The sequence below is a fragment of the Petromyzon marinus genome, chromosome 22, assembly GCF_048934315.1.
Source record: "Petromyzon marinus isolate PM22_M1 ecotype Great Lakes invasive population chromosome 22, UKy_Petmar_22M1.pri1.0, whole genome shotgun sequence".
In the NCBI taxonomy this organism is placed as follows: domain Eukaryota; kingdom Metazoa; phylum Chordata; class Hyperoartia; order Petromyzontiformes; family Petromyzontidae; genus Petromyzon; species Petromyzon marinus.
The window spans coordinates 8,378,326-8,397,232 of NC_133688.1; the positions used below are offsets into that span (position 1 = coordinate 8,378,326).

The 18,907-nt window shown below is 47.4% G+C and overlaps 1 protein-coding gene and 1 long non-coding RNA gene across 6 annotated transcripts in view; one reads left to right on the forward strand and one right to left on the reverse strand.

Moving 5' to 3' along the window:
- LOC116945044 (disabled homolog 2-interacting protein-like) overlaps positions 1 to 18,877 on the reverse strand; it is a 38,462-nt gene extending 19,585 nt beyond the window's left edge. Inside the window, exons 1-5 of one of the 5 annotated variants that reach the window (XM_076068691.1) lie at positions 17,718 to 18,877; positions 15,401 to 15,474; positions 10,933 to 11,016; positions 6,828 to 6,931; positions 3,417 to 3,489 (exon numbers count right to left, since the gene is read on the reverse strand). In XM_076068691.1, coding sequence (XP_075924806.1) covers positions 3,417 to 3,489; positions 6,828 to 6,931; positions 10,933 to 10,995 — 240 coding nt within the window. In that variant the 5' untranslated portion in view covers positions 10,996 to 11,016; positions 15,401 to 15,474; positions 17,718 to 18,877. Of the gene's footprint in view, positions 1 to 3,416; positions 3,490 to 3,828; positions 4,264 to 6,827; positions 6,932 to 8,332; positions 8,770 to 10,932; positions 11,017 to 15,400; positions 16,196 to 17,717 lie in introns of those variants that run through there. The other 4 variants (XM_076068692.1, XM_076068690.1, XM_076068693.1 and 1 more) reach the window with 4 other exon arrangements.
- Positions 8,831 to 16,067, forward strand: LOC116945045 (uncharacterized). Its single transcript, XR_004403193.2, has 2 exons — positions 8,831 to 11,067; positions 14,465 to 16,067. It is a non-coding gene; the product is annotated as an uncharacterized LOC116945045 (long non-coding RNA).
- Positions 18,878 to 18,907: the final 30 nt, after the last annotated feature.

Sequence of the window (18,907 nt, forward strand, 5' to 3'; positions counted from 1 at the left end):
AGGGGGGAGATGAAATTTTTTATAATGTATGCTGTCTGAAAGCCAATGTAAGCGTGAACAATCAATTAAGAACTGAAATGGTTTATCAAATATTTCCAATGATTGCTAAGATAGAATCCATCTTCTCGGTTGAAATTGTCTCTGTGCTTGTATATGTGGATAGCCTCATGAACGAATCTCTCATGGAAGCCAGATGGCTTACAAAGAACCTCTGTCTTGGAAAAGTCAATGGCATGTGAGCCTACTGAATTAGAACAATGATCTGCTACGGCCGAGGTGTTGGTCCTACCGTGTTTAAGGTCTGCTTTGTGTTCACGAATGCGGTCCGAGACATGGCGTTTGGTTTCTCCAATGTAACTACTACCACAGAGGCAACTTAGTTTGTAGACACCAGGGTATTGTATGTCCGGAATCACATCTTTTACAGACGGAACCAGATCACGGATTTTATGTAATGTGTTGAAACGGACCTGGATCTTGTGTTTATTCAGACGGAAGCTTTTGGAGATCTTTTTTGTGATCCCAGCAATGTAGGGTAAAGTGATGGTTTTGAAAGGCTCCTCAAGAGGGTTCTTCTTCATGGTTTGAGTGATAGCTTTGCGGATTGTATAGTCGGAGTAACCATTAGCCCTAAGAGCTTGGTGTACGTGCTTGAGTTCACTGCTTATGTGTTCCTGGTCGGATATGCATTGGGCTCTATGATACAGAGTCTTGATGAGATAATTCTTCTGTGATGGATGGTGGTGGGAATCCGGTTTCAGATAAGCATCCGTATGGGTAGCTTTCCTGTAGACAGAGTGGCTCATTGAACCATCAGGTCTCTTTTTAATTAGGACATCCAAAAAAGGTATCTTGCCATCTATTTCGACTTCCATGGTAAATCTGATGGCTGGGTGTATGGAATTGATGTGGTCGAAGAATAGGTCTAGAGCAGGCCGGCCATGTGGCCAGATGACAAAAGTGTCATCCACGTACCTCTTCCATAAGGTTGGGCGCAGAGTGGCAGTCTGGATGGCGTCAGTCTCAAATTTCTCCATGAAAATGTTAGCTATAACTGGAGAAAGGGGGGAGCCCATTGGGGTGCCCTCAGTTTATTTGTAGAAAGTTCCATTCCAAGTGAAGTATGTATTGGTTAAACAGTGTCTCACCAGGGGGGGTACCTCAGTGTTTAGTCCTTGATGAACCAAGTCTTCAATGATTGCAATGGTGTCAGGTACAGGAACCTTGGTGAATAAGGAAACTACATCAAAACTGACAAGCAGGTCGTCTGGGGACAGGGAAATACCCTTGATTGTCGAAACCAGGTGAGTAGAATTTTGTACCGCAGAGGTGGTCTTTCCAGTGAAAGGACGCAGGATTTCAGACAAAAAACGAGCTAGTTTGTAGGTGGGGGAGCTGATAGTAGAGACTATGGGACGAAGAGGTGTATCAACTTTATGTATTTTTGGTAAGCCGTATAATCTTGGTGGCCTGGCAGCAGAAGGTTTCAACGAAAACTGTTTAGATTGATCAATTAATGCGGTTGAATCAGAAATTATTTTGTTGGTTTGTGTGACGAGGCTGTTGGTGGGATCTCTTTTTATTTTTGTATAACTACCATCGTCGAGTAATTCTTTAATTTTGTTGTTGTATTCTATTTTATCCATGATGACAGTAGCATTGCCTTTGTCAGCTGAGAGAACTACAATATCATTCCTCTTTTTTAATTTATATAATTCCAAACGCTCATCTTTGCTGAGGTTGCTAGCTGGCATCTTAGCGTTTTTGAGAGTTGCAGCGATTTCAGATCTTGCTACGTCTGCAGCGATGTGACCCAGGCCCCTGAGAGCAACGTCTACTTGGGCAATTATATCATTAACTGGTATGTGTTTAGGTGTGACTGCAAAGTTTAGACCTTTAGCTAAAACGGATTTCAGACCATCGGAAATAGAACTGTTACTGCGATTAATTACGACTTTATTAACGTCTAACTTTTTGGTGTGTGGGTCCGGTCTTTTGTTGAAGAGGTTAAATTTGGAAATAAGGTTTTCCTTACATTTGGTCGACATAGTAGCAGCTGAAGAGGCAGTCATATTGTCTACATGTTCCCAATCCGATGTGGACATTATTGCCGTCAATGATAAGTGTGATTTGTAGAGTGTCTTGTCTAACTGATCTAGTTCTGTGCGTATAAGTCTGATTTTTTCTGAGATAAGAGCTAAGCTAGTTTTGAAAAGAATTCGTTTTGCATTAGAAGAAGTTACAGCAGCAGAGGTCAGTGTAAATGCGATTGGTATTACCCCAGAGTCGCGGCATCTCTTCAGTTATGGTCGAAACGTCGTGATAATTTTTTATTGTTTTATTGTTTTATATATGTTTTATTGTTTTATATATTTTATTATTTTGTTGTTTCTCTTCAACGTGACTTTACCGAAAAAACTAAGAATACTGAAATGTAATATGATGCAATACTTGAATGATCAATCACAAGGAACGCATGTTTATTTGGTGCTTGGTTTGAGATTCCATGTTAACACAAAAAAATGCCCCCTTCTGATTGGAACCATGTTGATAACATGACTGCGGCCTCTGCTGATTCAAAATCATCACACTGCCATACATAGCAGGCGTTACCAAAAAGATTTCCAAAATTCTAAACAAACACAAGATGCAGGTTCGGTTCAATACAGTACACAAAATCCGTGATTTGATCCCATCCGTAAAGGATGTCATTCCTGACTTACAGTACCCCGGTGTTTACAGACACAGATTTGTATCTGCGGTGACTGCTATATCGGGGAGACGAAACAACATATTTCTGACCGAATTCGCAGGCACAAATCAGATTTGAAACACGGCAGAACGAATTCTTCGGCCGTGGCTGATCATTGTCTCAACACAGCGGGTTCTCATGGCATTGTTTTCTCCGATACCAAAGTACTATGCAAACCTCCCGGTTATAACCAAAGATTTGTCCATGAAGCCATCCAGATATACAAACATAGACACAACTTCAACCGAGTGGATGGTTATAAATTAAGCAACCACTGGAAAGATGTCATAAACCAAGTCAAAACTTCAGCTACCTTATAAGCGCACAGCCTTTTTTTACCATTTTTTCATTGCCCCCGTGCAGTGAACCACCGCTTCCCCTGAACCCTCAACATAACAAAAGACGGATTAACTTAGCCCCGCATGCCATCGTCGTCCATCGCCCCCTGCTTGGCTCCTCCCCCCCCCCTTAACCTGTATATAAGCTCGAGGGTCTAAGAGCTCCCCACTTGATGCAGCTATCTTGCTGTGACTGTTCCACTTGAAGACGGAAGCTTGTGTTGCCTCCGAAAAGTCGTGATTTAATTTAGTTGTTTTCTTTTATTATAAATTTTATTTTACCTACGTGACTTTACCGAAAAAAAAACAAAGAGTATTTTCCATACCTTGTCTTTAGTGCTGTCATGATCCAGATCAGGATTGTTATGCACGTTTGGCAGATAATCATAGGAACTGCTTCTGTAAAACAGAATCGTGTATTACAAGAAAGTCAAAGGTTGTCATGCAGCATCCTAAACCAACAGAATAGAATAAACGTCACACACACACGATGCAGCCCGCTTTGACAGCGACAAAAATTAATGTAATACATTTTTTTTACAAATTATATATCAAGAAATACCACAAATACCTCATCAAGAAAGGAAGCAAACTAGTTTCATACAAGGTGAAACGATTATAGCAGCAGCAGCAGTAGCAGGAACAGAGTGACCCTGTACAGAGTACATGGTAGAGGCAGGCTAGTGGTAGAATCAGCAGTGGACTCTTGTTGTCTCTTACTCCCCTCACCTTACTCACCCCGGCAAGGTGAACATCCCCTTATGGAGGGCCAAACAGGACTCTGAGATACCATCGAGATGCAGTCACACATTGACACACATCTTAACGTTATGTAGTAACATTGCAGAAAACATATTAAATATGTACGTATGTCGAACTACTTTCACACCGCACGTAGCCAACCGTGCTAATCGGAGGTGCGGGATCACTTCTGCCGCACTCATGCAACGCAGCGCCTGCTCTACTCTCACTAATAGAGGCGATATATCTGGGTGAGAGCTCCAGAGTACACACGCGATTAGGTTGCTCGTAGTGAGGGACGAATATCGGCCGTGAGCGTGTTTTGAAGAGAAAGGCCTCGTGGCCACGGGCCAGATGAAATACAAGTCACGGGTCGCTTCTGACCCACAGCCCATGAATTCCCCCGGCGCTGAGATAGAAAGGACATTGAGTCAAAGGGTCAGGCAGATGCAGACCACATTTGTGTGGGCCACAAGTAGGGTTGGGACACTGAGAGAAAAACAGAGATACAGTTGATCATCGATTATCCGGCGCACGATTATCCGGCTGCTTCCAACATTATCTCGTGGTCCCGGGCCGATCCGGTGAAACCACAAAACCATTCCAAAGGCTGTAACCAGTCCGGCAATCGGCACCATGTGTGTGACAAAAAAAGTAGCTGCGCTTGATTTCAGTGTTAAATATCATATACACTATATTATACACTACATACAACTTAAACAATTCATAATAACGGTTTTTGGGTTAGATCGCGTTTATTTATAAATGTGTCGTAACCCTCCACCACCCGACACGGCCAATCAGCAAAAAAGTGTCACGTTGACAAAAGACAAATAATTCACTACTTGTCAACGTGACACTTTTTTGCTGATTGGCCGTGTCGGGTGGTGGAGGGTTACGACACATTTATAAATAAACGCGATCTAACCCAAAAACCGTTATTATGAATAATATTGGTCGCGAAAGCCTACGTGTTAAACTAACTTAAACAATGAAAATACTGCACGTATATACATCACCCCATGCAGAGTCTTCGAGAATAGAGTGGTATGGTACAGTAAATACAGTAACTTTTTAAAGGAGGATGTTTATTTTCTATTTGTATGTGTATTTATGCTGTTACATAGTAAACACGTAAAAATAGACTAAAAAAACATGTAACAACACCTAAAAACTTGATGTCATAGAAGAATGTGCAAATAGAAGATATTTTAAATAATGATTTGTGATTATCTGGCGTTTTTGAAAATCCGGTGCCCTCTCCCCCCGGATAAATCGATAATCGACTGTCGGACACTCCATGGTCGTGTCGGGTGGTGGAGGGTTACGACACATTTATAAATAACGCGATCTAACCCAAAAACCTTTATTATGGACACTCCATGTTTCTCATGAAAACATCGATGTGTGCTAAGAGATCGAAACGAAAATATCAGGTGTTTTTGGATGTATTTTTCTCATACACTAATTATATACATAAAAGGAGTCATAATGTCTTGCTTTATTTTGGCCACAGGTCATAACCCCATTGGGCAATGAACTTTCATTTTCAATGAGGACCTTCGTCACACTGAAGAAAGCCACAGAAATCATGCACCTAATACTAATTTAAAAAAATCTGCTAAATTCACACATCTCTTCCTACACATAAACAATACAGGCATTTTTTTACACATCCCATAAGCCACACAGTCTTATGGGAGTGCATAGTTTCATCAGCATTGGCTCAAAGCAAGAAAACTCTAAATCTGTTGCAATTCACTGTCTTATCAGCAGAGTCAGGAATGCTTGAACCAATATTGGTGAACTACCAGATGTTTATAGGCAATTACCCATCGGCTGGGTATGGGTCCTAGTGTGATGTAAAATGAAATAATACACAAATGAATCATCAGCGTCGTTGTGATGGCTGATGGGATGTGTACAAATACTTTTTTAATTTTCCATGTGGAGGAACAGATATGGGATGTGGAGGTGGCGGCGGATTGCTTGGTTATTTATTTTGTTACTGATATTATCTTCACAGCAACATCATGAGCAACATTTTGGAAAAATATCAGTCACAAGATACAGCCAAAATGCCTCCTGCACATACATGTGCTTCGTGGCTCCAGAATAAACACCACCTCATTCAAGAACCAAACATCATCGCAACTCCTCCTGGCTTTGACATTCCTCCTCCTCGTCGAAGGAAATTGTGGAATCATCAACCGCATGAGAACATCAAGAGGCCGATGGGCACATCTCCTTTATGAATGGAAATTTTACGACAAGCCACAGGAGTGTGGGTTTGCATGGCCACAATCAAACTATGGACCATATAGGAAACCCATAGAGACTCATAGATACACAGAGATACATAGAGAAACATAGAAATAGTATCCATAGAGACTCAAAGAGATACATTGAAGACCAGCCACAGGAGTGTGATTGTTGACATGCAACCCAAACTATGGATGGTATAGTATGCTTCCAAATTCATTGCTATACAAAATAATTGAATAGTCTATGGGCAATGAAAGTCTATGGGCCATATAGTAAATCACTGTAGTCTGTATTCAAAGGCGCCATTTAGACCCGAGTGGCATACAGAATTGCTCGCCCACATTAACAACGGACTGCATGGCCACACAGTGGAGCGCAAATTGTAACTCACATGTCCAGGTGCCAGATTTCAGGCCCGCATCTCCTTCAGTAATGGAACATTAAAGACCAGCTGCAGCAGTGCGATTGTGGCCATGCAACCCAAACTTTTAAACCATAAAGTTTAACCACTGCCATCTGCACCCCTTCAATGGAGGAGAAAGAGCACAACTACCAGAACTATCTCCTTGAAGCCCTCTCATCGAGGCAAGCAGATCTCGACATTGGCATTTAGCTGCTGAACATGTTGCTGGCATAATACGCAAGAGCAGAATTTAATAGCTTCATAAATAGTCACTGACATGCACCCTATGAGTGCTCACATCTCATGCCCCACACGCCACGTCACTAACCTTGGCTTGTGTTTGAACCAGTCGTACACGTTGGAGCAAATCATGAACTTGGAGAGTGCTTTCAGGGTCCCAGATGAGTCTTTCCTGTCTTGTTCCAGCATAACCTGCATGCAGCAAGCCAAGTGTAACCAGGAGAGTGCTCAAGAGTGACCGTGGTCACCAAAAGTACATCAGCAAAGCTAAATTAAATAACGTATCGTAGTGAAACAAATCGAAATCAGACCAAAAAACAACCGCGCCACCTAAGAAGTCTAACATCTTGCACAAACACAAATCAATGTTCAATAATATAAGTTCCATGTGGCGCAGCAGGTTGGCTCGGGCAGATAATTTTTAGATCGATTAAAGTACATTTACAACATTACACTACAGAAACATGAAACAGCTATAGGGTGAATTTTATACTTGGGCTTACATGATCGTGTTGGCACAATACTGATGCTTTACGATAACCCTCCAACACACAACAGAGATAATCAAAATGAAAATCTCAGTTGTCACGCTGAGATGATGATGCTGGATGTAATCTCCAGCGAAACGTCCAATAAAACTCTCAAAATGTTGTTTGCCTCTCAACTTTCCTCCGGTTTTTTTCCTGATAAACCAAATTAATCCATTTAAATAATTGCCCACGTGGTTCTGTCGGGTGGTGGAGGGGTGTAAGTTAAGAAATTGTTATTATACGTGCACGATAACCTAACCCAAAAATAAACTAATTGTGAATCAGCTATGGCGTGACTGTGGGTCACTTCTGCCCACTCTGTTGAGTTGGCAACCTGATCAAACACAATTTTAATCTTGCACTCGTCTGTAAACAGACAAGGGTGGCACATGTGAAGAGTCATCACACATCCCAGAAGGGTGGGCCGCATGGGAAGGAGGGCATCATTGCCGGTATGTAATTAAGGCTCTCAGTATTGAACAAGACTGGAGGTGTTATGGAGTTAAAGAATGTTAATGAGGAGAATAAAACACCGCTTTGTGAGAGGAGCCGCACGACTTGTTGACACAATAAATTGCGTGCTGCTGCTGCGTTGGCAGCGGTGCTAAAGCATAACGCAATAAAGTCCTCAACACAATCCTAGATCCATAATCGCAGTTTTTTGGGGTTATTTATTTACGCGATCTAACCCAAAAAACCTCTATTATGGATATTGGTCGCGAAAGCTCACGTGTTAAACTGACAAGCCTAGATATTAACACTGTGGCCTTAAAAATAGAAGTCTATGACAGGTGACGTTTCGGGCAATGGCCCTTCTACACAGCACACGGAGAGGCCAGAAGAAGGGCCATTGGCCGAAACGTCGCCTATGAAGTATCGTCTCCCGCTCACCAACACCCCCTCGCAGCGAGTTACCTGCCGCGTGCAACACAAATCAATAAACACAAATACAATAAACACAAATCAATAAACACAAATACAATAAACACAAATCAATAAACACAAATACAATAAACACAAATACAAATCAATAAACACATCGCCCTTGGTGCGAGCCACCTACCCACCCCCCTCGCGTGCCACACAGTGCCAAGCCTTCATAGGCTGCTGCTGCTGCTGCTCCACGTCTGACAGCACTTGCCCCAGCAGTCTGTGGCAGGCTACACGGGGGACCTTTGCCTTGACGCGGGCTGCTGCTGCTGCTGCTCCACGTCTGACAGCACTTGCCCCAGCAGTCTGTGGCAGGCTACACGGGGGACCTTTGCCTGGACGCGCGCCGCTGCTGCCGCTGCCGCTGGTGGTGAAGACGCCGCGGGGCGGGTGCCAGGCGCTATTATATATTTTTTTTACATTTTTATTAAAAATAAAACAATAATTGTTTAGCCCTTATTATTTGTATCAGTTCTACTTTATTATTTTCTATCTACGTGACTTTACCGAAAGAACCAAAGACTGAACCCCTGCAGTCGTGAAAGTTTAAAGTAAAAAGGCGAACTCGGGACGGTTGGGAACCGCCGAGTGGCGGCCCCGCGCGCATGCGCAGTGGCGACTCGAGGCCGGCCCCGTGGCAACCGGCCCCGACTCTCGCCTCTCCTGGCTCCGTCACACTTTGTTATTGTTGTTATTGTTGTTGTTATTGTTGTTGTGCTGCTTGTTTGCACTTTAGTTTCACGCTAGTTTGACAACGCCCAGCTCTTCAGTCGCGTGGAATTTTGCCGAAGGTTGCTCGCGGTTTTAGAATGTGGTGCAGTGACTCGGGTTAAGCTGTGACCCACAGTTATTTTAAATAGTTGTATTAAACGGTGTTTGTTTAATTCAGTCATTTGTAATTAATAACATCGCTTGTTAATCAAAACGCGTTGGGCGTTAATTACGCGTGAACGAAATTGGAACGTAAACATTGTAACGCGTTATTTACGGTTTGCCGGACTTGGCGTGGCCGTGCGGCCTGGAGAGGTTTCCTCTGTGTGGTAGACCACCACGAGCTTGCTGTGGTGGTGTGGTGGTGGTGTGGTTGTTGTGGTGTGGTTGTTGTGATGGTGTGGTGGTGGTGTGGTTGTTGTGATAGTGTGGTGGTGGTGTGGTTGTTGTGGTGGTGGTGTGGTTGTTGTGATGGTGTGGTGGTGGTGTGGTTGTTGTGGTGGTGGTTGTTGTGGTGTGGTGTGTTTGTGGTGGTGGTTGTGGTGTGTTTGTTGTGGTGGTGGTGTGATGGTTGTGGTGTTGTGGTTGTGTGGTTGTTGTGGTGTGGTGGTTGTGGTGTTTTTGTGGTGGTAGTGTTGTTGTGGTGGTGTGGTTGTTGTGGTGGTTGTTGTGGTGGGGTGGTGGTGTGGTTGTTGTGGTGTGGTGGTGGTGTGGTTGTTGCGGTGGTGTGGTTGTGGTGGTGTTGTTGCGGTGGTGTGGTTGTGGTATGGTGGTGGTTGTGGTGTGGTGTGTGGTTGTTGTGGTGGTGTGGTTGTGGTGTGGTTGTTGTGGTGGTGTGGTTGTTGTGGTGGTGTGTTGTGGTGGTGGTGGTGTGGTTGTTGTGGTGTTGTTGTTGTGGTTGTTCTGGTGGTGTGGTTGTGGTGGTGTGGTTGTTGTGGTGTGGTGGTTGTTGTGGTGTGGTTGTAGTGATTGTTGTGGTGTGGTTGTAGTGATTGTTGTGGTTGTATTGGTGGTGTGGTTGTAGTGATTGTTGTGGTGGTGTGGTTGTGGTGATGTGATTGTAGTGATTGTTGTGGTTGTATTGGTGGTGTGGTTGTAGTGATGTTGTGGTGTGTTCTTCTTTGGTTCTTTCGGTAAAGTCGCGTAGAATGAGAATAAAATAAAACAATAAAATTCTCACGACGTTTCGGCCACAACACAAGTAGCCGTCCTCAGGTGAAGAAACAGGACTGTCCAGAAGACAGCGCTGTTGTGGTGTGGTTGTTCTTGTGGTTTGTGATTATTGTAGTGGTGGTGTGGTTGTAGTGGTGGTGTGGTTGTAGTGATTGTTGTGGTGTGGTGGTGTTGGCGTTCGTGGAAATGGTGTTCCTGGTGTTGGTTGTGGGGAGCGGTGGTGCAGCGGTTAGCGCGCTGCGTTACGAAGCCGGCGACCCGAGTTCGATTCCTGCTCACGGCCACCAACACCAGTGACGATTATCTGATCCGGTCCTGGGCCTCCCCTAGGTTAACTCGGCCTCAAATGAGCACCGAGTGCGATGTGCATTCAACGCCACGAGGGAGACAAAGGCGACCGAGTGTGGTGCTGACCACCCACCCCCTCGTGTGCTGTGCCAGTCTTCATAGGTGCTCGCTAATCGCAAGTTAGCCTCAACAGTCTGTAGGGGGGATCTTAATCTTTGGGGAGTGGTGGCGCAGTGGTTAGTGCCCTACGCTCTGAACCCGGCGACCCCAGTTTGATTCTCGTTCGGGGTCAACACCAGCGATGATTATCCGAACCGGTCCTGAGCTTCCCCAGGTCGACTCGGCCTCATCGTACCTGGTGTGATGCGTAAACATCGCCACTAGGGAGGCAAAGGCGGCGGGGCGTGGTGCTGGCCACCCACCCTGTCGTGTGCCATTCCGGCCCTCGGGTGATCGCTAACGGCACTTGCCCCCAACAGTCTGTTAAGACAACACGGGGGGTCTTTTGTTGGTGGTGGTACTGTGAAACGATGTTCTTGTTACCCCACAGATGTTACACACCGCGATGTTTGGCACAGATGTGGCGGCCATCTCGGACACCATCTTGTTGAGACTTTTCTGCATGGCGGTGTCAGTGTCTGGGTCCTGCACTCAGCAGCAGCCAGCAGCACACACAGCACACGTGATCACCACTCGGTAAGAGACAGCAGCACACACGGCACACGTGATCACCACTCGGTAAGAGACAGCAGCACACACGGCACACGTGATCACCACTCAGCCGCTGACAGCCAGCAGCACACACGGCACACGTGATCACCACTCGGTAAGAGACAGCAGCACACACGGCACACGTGATCACCACTCGGTAAGAGACAGCAGAACACACGGCACACGTGATCACCACTCGGTACGAGACAGCAGCACACACGACACACGTGATCACCACTCGGTACGAGACAGCAGCACACACGGCACACGTGATCACCACTCGGTAAGAGACAGCCAGCAGCACACACAGCACACGTGGTTACCACTCGTTAAGAGACAGCCAGCAGCACACACGGCACACGTGATCACCACTCGGTAAGAGACAGCAGCACACACGGCACACGTGATCACCACTCGGTACGAGACAGCAGCACACACGGCACACGTGATCACCACTCGGTAAGAGACAGCCAGCAGCACACACAGCACACGTGATCACCACTCGGTAAGAGACAGCCAGCAGCACACAGCACACGTGATCACCACTCGGTAAGAGAAAGCCAGCAGCACACACAGCACACGTGATCACCACTCGGTAAGAGACAGCAGCACACACAGCATACGTGATTACCACTCGGTAAGAGACAGCCAGCAGCACACAGCACACGTGGTCACCACTCGGTAAGAGACAGCAGCACACACAGCACACGTGATCACCACTCGGTAAGAGTCAGCAGCACACACGGCACACGTGATCACCACTCGGTAAGAGACAGCCAGCAGCACACAGCACACGTGATCACCACTCGGTAAGAGACAGCCAGCAGCACACACAGCACACGTGATCACCACTCGGTAAGAGACAGCAGCACACACGGCACACGTGATCACCACTCGGTAAGAGACAGCCAGCAGCACACAGCACACGTGATCACCACTCGGTAAGAGACAGCCAGCAGCACACAGCACACGTGATCACCACTCGGTAAGAGAAAGCCAGCAGCACACACAGCACACGTGATCACCACTCGGTAAGAGACAGCCAGCAGCACACACAGCACACGTGATTACCACTCGGTAAGAGACAGCCAGCATCATACACGGCACACGTGATCACCACTCGGTAAGAGACAGCCAGCATCATACACGGCACACGTGATTACCACTCGGTAAGAGACAGCCAGCAGCACACACGGCACACGTGATCACCACTCGGTAAGAGACAGCCAGCAGCACACACGGCACACGTGATCACCACTCGGTAAGAGACAGCCAGCAGCACACACAGCACAGGTGATTACAACTCGGTAAGAGACAGCAGCACACACAGCACACGTGATTACCACTCGGTAAGAGACAGCCAGCATCATACACGGCACACGTGATTACCACTCGGTAAGAGACAGCCAGCAGCACACAGCACACGTGATCACCACTCGGTAAGAGACAGCCAGCAGCACACACGGCACACGTGATCACTCAGTAAGAGACAGCCAGCAGCACACACAGCACACGTGATCACCACTCGGTAAGAGACAGCCAGCAGCACACACAGCACACATGATAACCACTCGGTAAGAGACAGCCAGCATCATACACGGCACACGTGATTACCACTCGGTAAGAGACAGCCAGCAGCACACAGCACACGTGATCACCACTCGGTAAGAGACAGCCAGCAGCACACACGGCACACGTGATCACCACTCGGTAAGAGACAGCCAGCAGCACACACAGCACACGTGATCACCACTCGGTAAGAGACAGCCAGCAGCACACACAGCACACGTGATCACCACTCGGTAAGAGACAGCCAGCAGCACACACGGCACACGTGATCACCACTCGGTAAGAGACAGCCAGCATCATACACGGCACACGTGATCACCACTCGGTAAGAGACAGCCAGCATCATACACGGCACACGTGATCACCACTCGGTAAGAGACAGCCAGCAGCACACACAGCACACGTGATCACCACTCGGTAAGAGACAGCCAGCAGCACACACAGCACACGTGATCACCACTCGGTAAGAGACAGCAGCACACACGGCACACGTGATTACCACTCGGTAAGAGACACCCAGCAGCACACACGGCACACGTGATCACCACTCGGTAAGATACACCCAGCAGCACACACGGCACACGTGATCACCACTCGGTAAGAGACAGCCAGCAGCACACACAGCACAGGTGATTATCACTCAGCAGCAGACGGCCAGCACCACTTGTAGCACAGGTGATCACCAGCAGATGAGAGACATAATCTCAAGATTCATATTTGTTTTGTTTAACCAGGCGAGAACTCGAGAAACACAGATGAATCACATTTGTAAGAGTTGCCTGGCTCAGAAGCAATGATATAAAATAAACATGAGCAGCAATGAAGCAAAGAGCAATCGGACCCATAAAACAACCATGTATAAATTATAACAAAAACAACTGTGTTTCAGAAAAAGTTGATCAAGAAACTGTCCACAAACATAAATAATTTTAAGTAAGATATACAACTTTGTAAGCACATCACTTTACAGTATGTTTGAGAAAACAGGCTTTTTTTCCAGAACAAAGCTCCAGTAAAAAAAATCCTAGCTTTTACACATTTGCTAAAGATGATGATTTGATTATGATAATCGCAAGCAACTTAGCGACGCATCTCAAGAATAACGTTTAAATCGGTACATGTTGCGTGTCGGGAAATATCGGTCAGAAACTTGCACTTGTGGAACAGTAACTGAAAAGTGCGCACAGGAGCAAGAATACATGCTTGGAATTACACAGAAAGAGGAGCACATGGATCAGTGAGCAAACACAAACTAGAGACAACATAGTGACGACTGAAGAAGAGCAAGTGGACTTAGGCAGGGCGCGTCGCTTGCAGGGTTGATAGCTGATGGCCGGGACTGGGGATGGAATGGCAGCCAAAGGATGGAAACGTTGTGTGAGAGAGCAACTACAGCGGAAATTGAACAACGAGATCAGTTTACGTGCGGGAGTGAGGTGGGTTTGTGGCATCGCAGGACCAACGTGGGGAGGCCCCTGTGCAGCAGTGGATAGGCCATTGGTAACGATGAGTATGTAGCCTTTGGATAACCACACGGACATCATTTACCCGATACAACTACACGGTGCCGTCCTCGCCCCCCACACGCAGTGACTGCGATGCGTGCGCCGCCTCGGCTGCAGATAAGGAGTTTAGTGGAGGTCGGCGATCATGGGTGGGTGGTAATGTGGATAACGGGAGCACAAGATAGGACGAGTTTCCTTGTCGAGTCAAACTAATCAATGTTTGTGTGTCGTCTCTCTGTCTCTCGGTTGCTCTGTGTATATCTTTGTCTCCCTCTGTCTCCCTCATCCACTGCCTCCACTTCTCTCAGTCGACATCAAGAGGATGGCACCCGGTGAAGGAGACAACGTCATCTCACTACCCCGGTCCCATTCCTGACTCCCCTCCACACAACAACGTACACAGGGAGTTGCCCTGTACTCTCCTCCACACCGCAAGGTCCACGGGGGAGTGCCTTGCATTCCCCTACACACAACACATATACGGTGAAGTGCCCAGTACTCACCTACCCAGAACAAGTTACACGGGGAAACGCCCCGTACTCTCCTACTCACTACAAGATACACAGGGGAAACGTCCTGTACTCTCCTACTCACTATCAGCTACATGGGAGAGCACCCCGTACTTTCCTACTCACTACAAGATACACAGGGGAAATGCCCCGTACTCTCCTACTCACTACAAGATACACAGGGGAAACGCCCCGTACTCTCCTACTCACTACAAGATACACAGGGGAAACGCCCTGTTCTCTCCTACTCAATATCAGCTACATGGGAGAGCACCCCGTACTCTCCTACTCACTACAAGATACACAGCGGAAACGCCCTGTTCTCTCCTACTCACTACAAGATACACAGGGGAAACGCCCTGTACTCTCCTACTCACTACAAGATACACAGGGGAAACGCCCTGTACTCTCCTACTCACTACAAGATATACGGGAGCGTGCCCCTGTACTCTCCTCCACCGCTTCATCCCGTGTGCACTCCCAGGAGGAATGGCGCTAACCCAGTGTGAATTCGATGTAACCGCATTGACCGGACGCGCGCTGCGAGTGACTCACGCCGCCGCCTCGCACCCCGCGCCACCGGCCCAGCACCGTCTCCACGCCACGCTCGGTGCCCCAAGCCGATACCGCCTGGGCTCGCTGGGGTTCACGTCATTAAATTACTTACGAGCACGCCACTCAAATATCCCAACTCCTGCACTCTCCAAACGAGGGCTCCGATCGTCGTGAACTCACCTCGAGTCTCCCTAGCCTGGATCTCCGCACGGAAAGGTGACCGCCTGGTCCTCGCCGTCACTTTCGGACGAAAACTGCATGCCGCGTCACAAAGGAGCGTGTACCGCCTCATCGCTGTGCGTCCACTCCCCACGCGGCTCGGTCAACGGTATCTCGCTGTTTGCTGCCCCCTGCCCCCGGTATTGTCTTGTCTCTGTCTGTCTATCCTTTAGTCCACGAGCCCAGACAAGATATTTCACTTGTCGATACCACCTGAGCAAGGTGACATCACTTCAGTGGTTTCAATCTCGATGTGGCCAACATAAAATTACGTGATAACCTACTCAACCTGAAGTTATCAAATAATCCAATTCATGTTAAGCCTTGTAAATAAATCAGAGCGACTGGGAGTTTTGCGACCTTACGTAGTACTAGTTTGTGCTCTGGCCCATCGACTTTTTATCGGTCCCTGTGTCTCTCCCCGCTTCTCCCTCTCGTCGTCGCGCTCGCCACGTGCTCATGCTCCTGTTGAGTGTGGCTGTTGCAGCTCCAGTCCATTGCGCTACCCTTTTCCCTCCCTGCCCTACCAAGGGTCACGTGACTGCAGTGTTCAAAATATTTGGCGTCGCGTATTTATATATTGCTTCCATTTTGTCCAATAATAAAGACATCTTTCTATTCTGCCAAATGCAAAGTAGATATGCGTGCAGCCCGAATACCGGGGTACGTGTCACACGCACACTGGAGACATTTAATCAGTGGAATTTTACCAAAGGACATTCCATGAGATTCACATTACCAGTCCACTCGCGTTAATGATATGGTAATGAGCAATGTCCCAGCCATGGTGGAACGGGTCTTGTGTTTCGCGTGTCTGCACGCGAGGTGCCCAAGGGTGGCAGTACATCAAATGGATTCGTTCACTTTGAGAGTTATCCCCTCATGGGAAACCGTGCGTGACACTGCTGAATAAGTCTTGAAACTCTGTGAGGCTTTCATACATTTTATTTTAATGCCATATTTGTTTTAATTCATAAAGTCTCGAGACTTGTATTCAGGACGGTTCTGTCAGGTTCTTTTTGCAGTAGGGGCGATGTTAACTATAACTTAACTTTATTTTACCAGGTAAAGCCCACTGAGCTTTTTCAGAAGCGACCTGGCCACAAATGATAACGAAGTGGCTTATAATGTGGAACGTTATTGCAGCCAAATACTCTGAACGCATGATTATAAATGTGGAGGGAAAAAATGGAGGACCTGGAGAAAAATCCACACGACCACGTGGAGAAGATGCAAACTTAAAATATACAGACGTCAGGGTCAGGACTAAACTTATGACCTGCATAGCAGGCGAGGTATTTAACATATCGCCTATGTGTTGTGTGTGCAATCCCAATTGCGTGATTTGAAGGAAAAAATATCAAAGTTGCCCAATTGGGACCATAACTGGCACAATGGCCTGCGAATTACATCAGGATCTTTAACGTCCACTGTGAACGAGGCAGGTGGCGTGTAGTACGTATTTCTATGGTTAATTTGCCCGCACTACTAACCAGGGCAGCTGCTAGATTAGAACCAGCAACTGCCCTGGTTCACAATATACTGGGCCATGTCGCTATGTTCACAATATCTATACAGTGTACATGTATCGACACTGTATGGAGTGTTTTTCTGTTTGCCGTCAGGTAACAACACCATCAATCTGCAGTGCATTTCACTTGGATACAAAACAATGGACGAAACATTGTCAAGAGCGCACGGTCACAGCACTGTGTTCGAGCGCCTTGTCGAATGTGGGTGTTACGACTTAATGATTTGGCTTATTCCTTTTAAAGTATTATTTACAGTTTCTCTGCGACACATTACCACCTGTGTTCATAAACCGGCAACGATGTGACGGTGACATCGTCAGCAAGCCGGCCTCGAGAAGGCGATAAGGCCACAAAGTAAACTGGTGACACCGAGAACACCACATTCTGCCGGTGAAGAAAACGAAAAATACAGAGATATATTTACGAAACTGGTGGTTCTAATCATCCCCTCCGAAGGACTGCAAGGCAGGAGTTGGCATTGTACTTGTTCGTGCATGGAACTTGTGCCCTGGCAGCCCGTTCAGGGTCAGCCCACTGCGAACGTGTTAAAAGGTCCCATTTAGGAGAGGCGTAATGTATGAATCTGACAAATAACGACAAGCCGTGCTCACAAACACGTGCGTGCCGCACACAACAAACAATCCTCAAACCAAAACTTGACGCGGCTTTCCAGGGTGGCGCTGTTGGAATTCCCCCACCACAGCGACGACGCGAGTCGAAGTCAAGTCCACATGCGCTGTGCTTACCTCCAACACCGGCGTGTCCCGACCTTCATGTCCCAAAGGAGGACGGGGCTCCTGTTGTGACTCGCGGCGACCACTCGGCGCGTTCACCGCATTGCTCGTTCAGCGTTTGTCTACGACAAAGTTTCCCTTCGCTCGGCTGTCCCCGGCAGCAGCTCGCCACGGACCCACTGTACTTTACACACAAACCTTTGTCCTCGTGTCGTACAGCAATGTTTACACAGCAACTTCTCACCTTAAGTTACAGAACTGTACACCTCTTGTTTAATCATTTACCTGGTCTGGCCAGGCTCCAGGGCGCCTCGAGCACCCGGAGTTGGATATCCGCGTTATTCAGCTGGGGGTCGATGGAGGCAGTTTCACACGGAGGAGGCTTGTTTGGGTTAGATCGCGTAAATATACAAATGTGTCGTTAATCCCGCCACCACCCGACACAGCCAATTAGTAAAGTTTGTCACATAACAGAACATGCCAATTCGTTACTAGTACAGCACACAAATGTGGCTGTCGCCTGATGAAGCTGGTTGTAATTACTGGCGAAACGTCGTACTCAGAATGTAATTGTTGCGGCTTTACACCCCTACACACCGGTGTGCTGTACTAGTGACGACTTGGCACGTTCTGTTACGTTGGCTGTGTCGGGTGGTGGCGGGTTTAACGACACACATTTACGCGATCCAACCCAAAAACACCTTTATTATTGACGGTGTCAGTTACCAGTGACTGCACAAGGATCGCAATGATGTCACCTTGACACGCACACACTCACAACCTCACCTGCACATCCAAATCCGCACGCTCGCATCAACTCACTGTGCACCGCGGTGCGAGTCTGGCGGGCCGAGTTCGATTCCTGGCGACGGGAAACATCTCTGACGCTGGTCCCGAGGCACCCGAGGTAAACGCACGGGATGGTGGATGGAGGTGGGGGTTGGTGGATCAACAAGAGATGGAGGTGGGGGTTGGTGGATCAACAAAAGATGGAGTTGCAATTGGTGGGGTTTGATGGATCACTAAGATATTGTAGGGTAGGGGTTGGTGGACCACCAAAAGATAGGGTGGGGTTGGTGGATCAGCAAGAGACGGGGGGTATAGTTTGTCAGGGTTGGTGGATCAGCAAGAGCTGGGGGGGCGGGGTTGGTGGATCAGCAAGGGATGGGCGTTGGAGTTGGTGCGGGTTGGCTGTGGGGTGG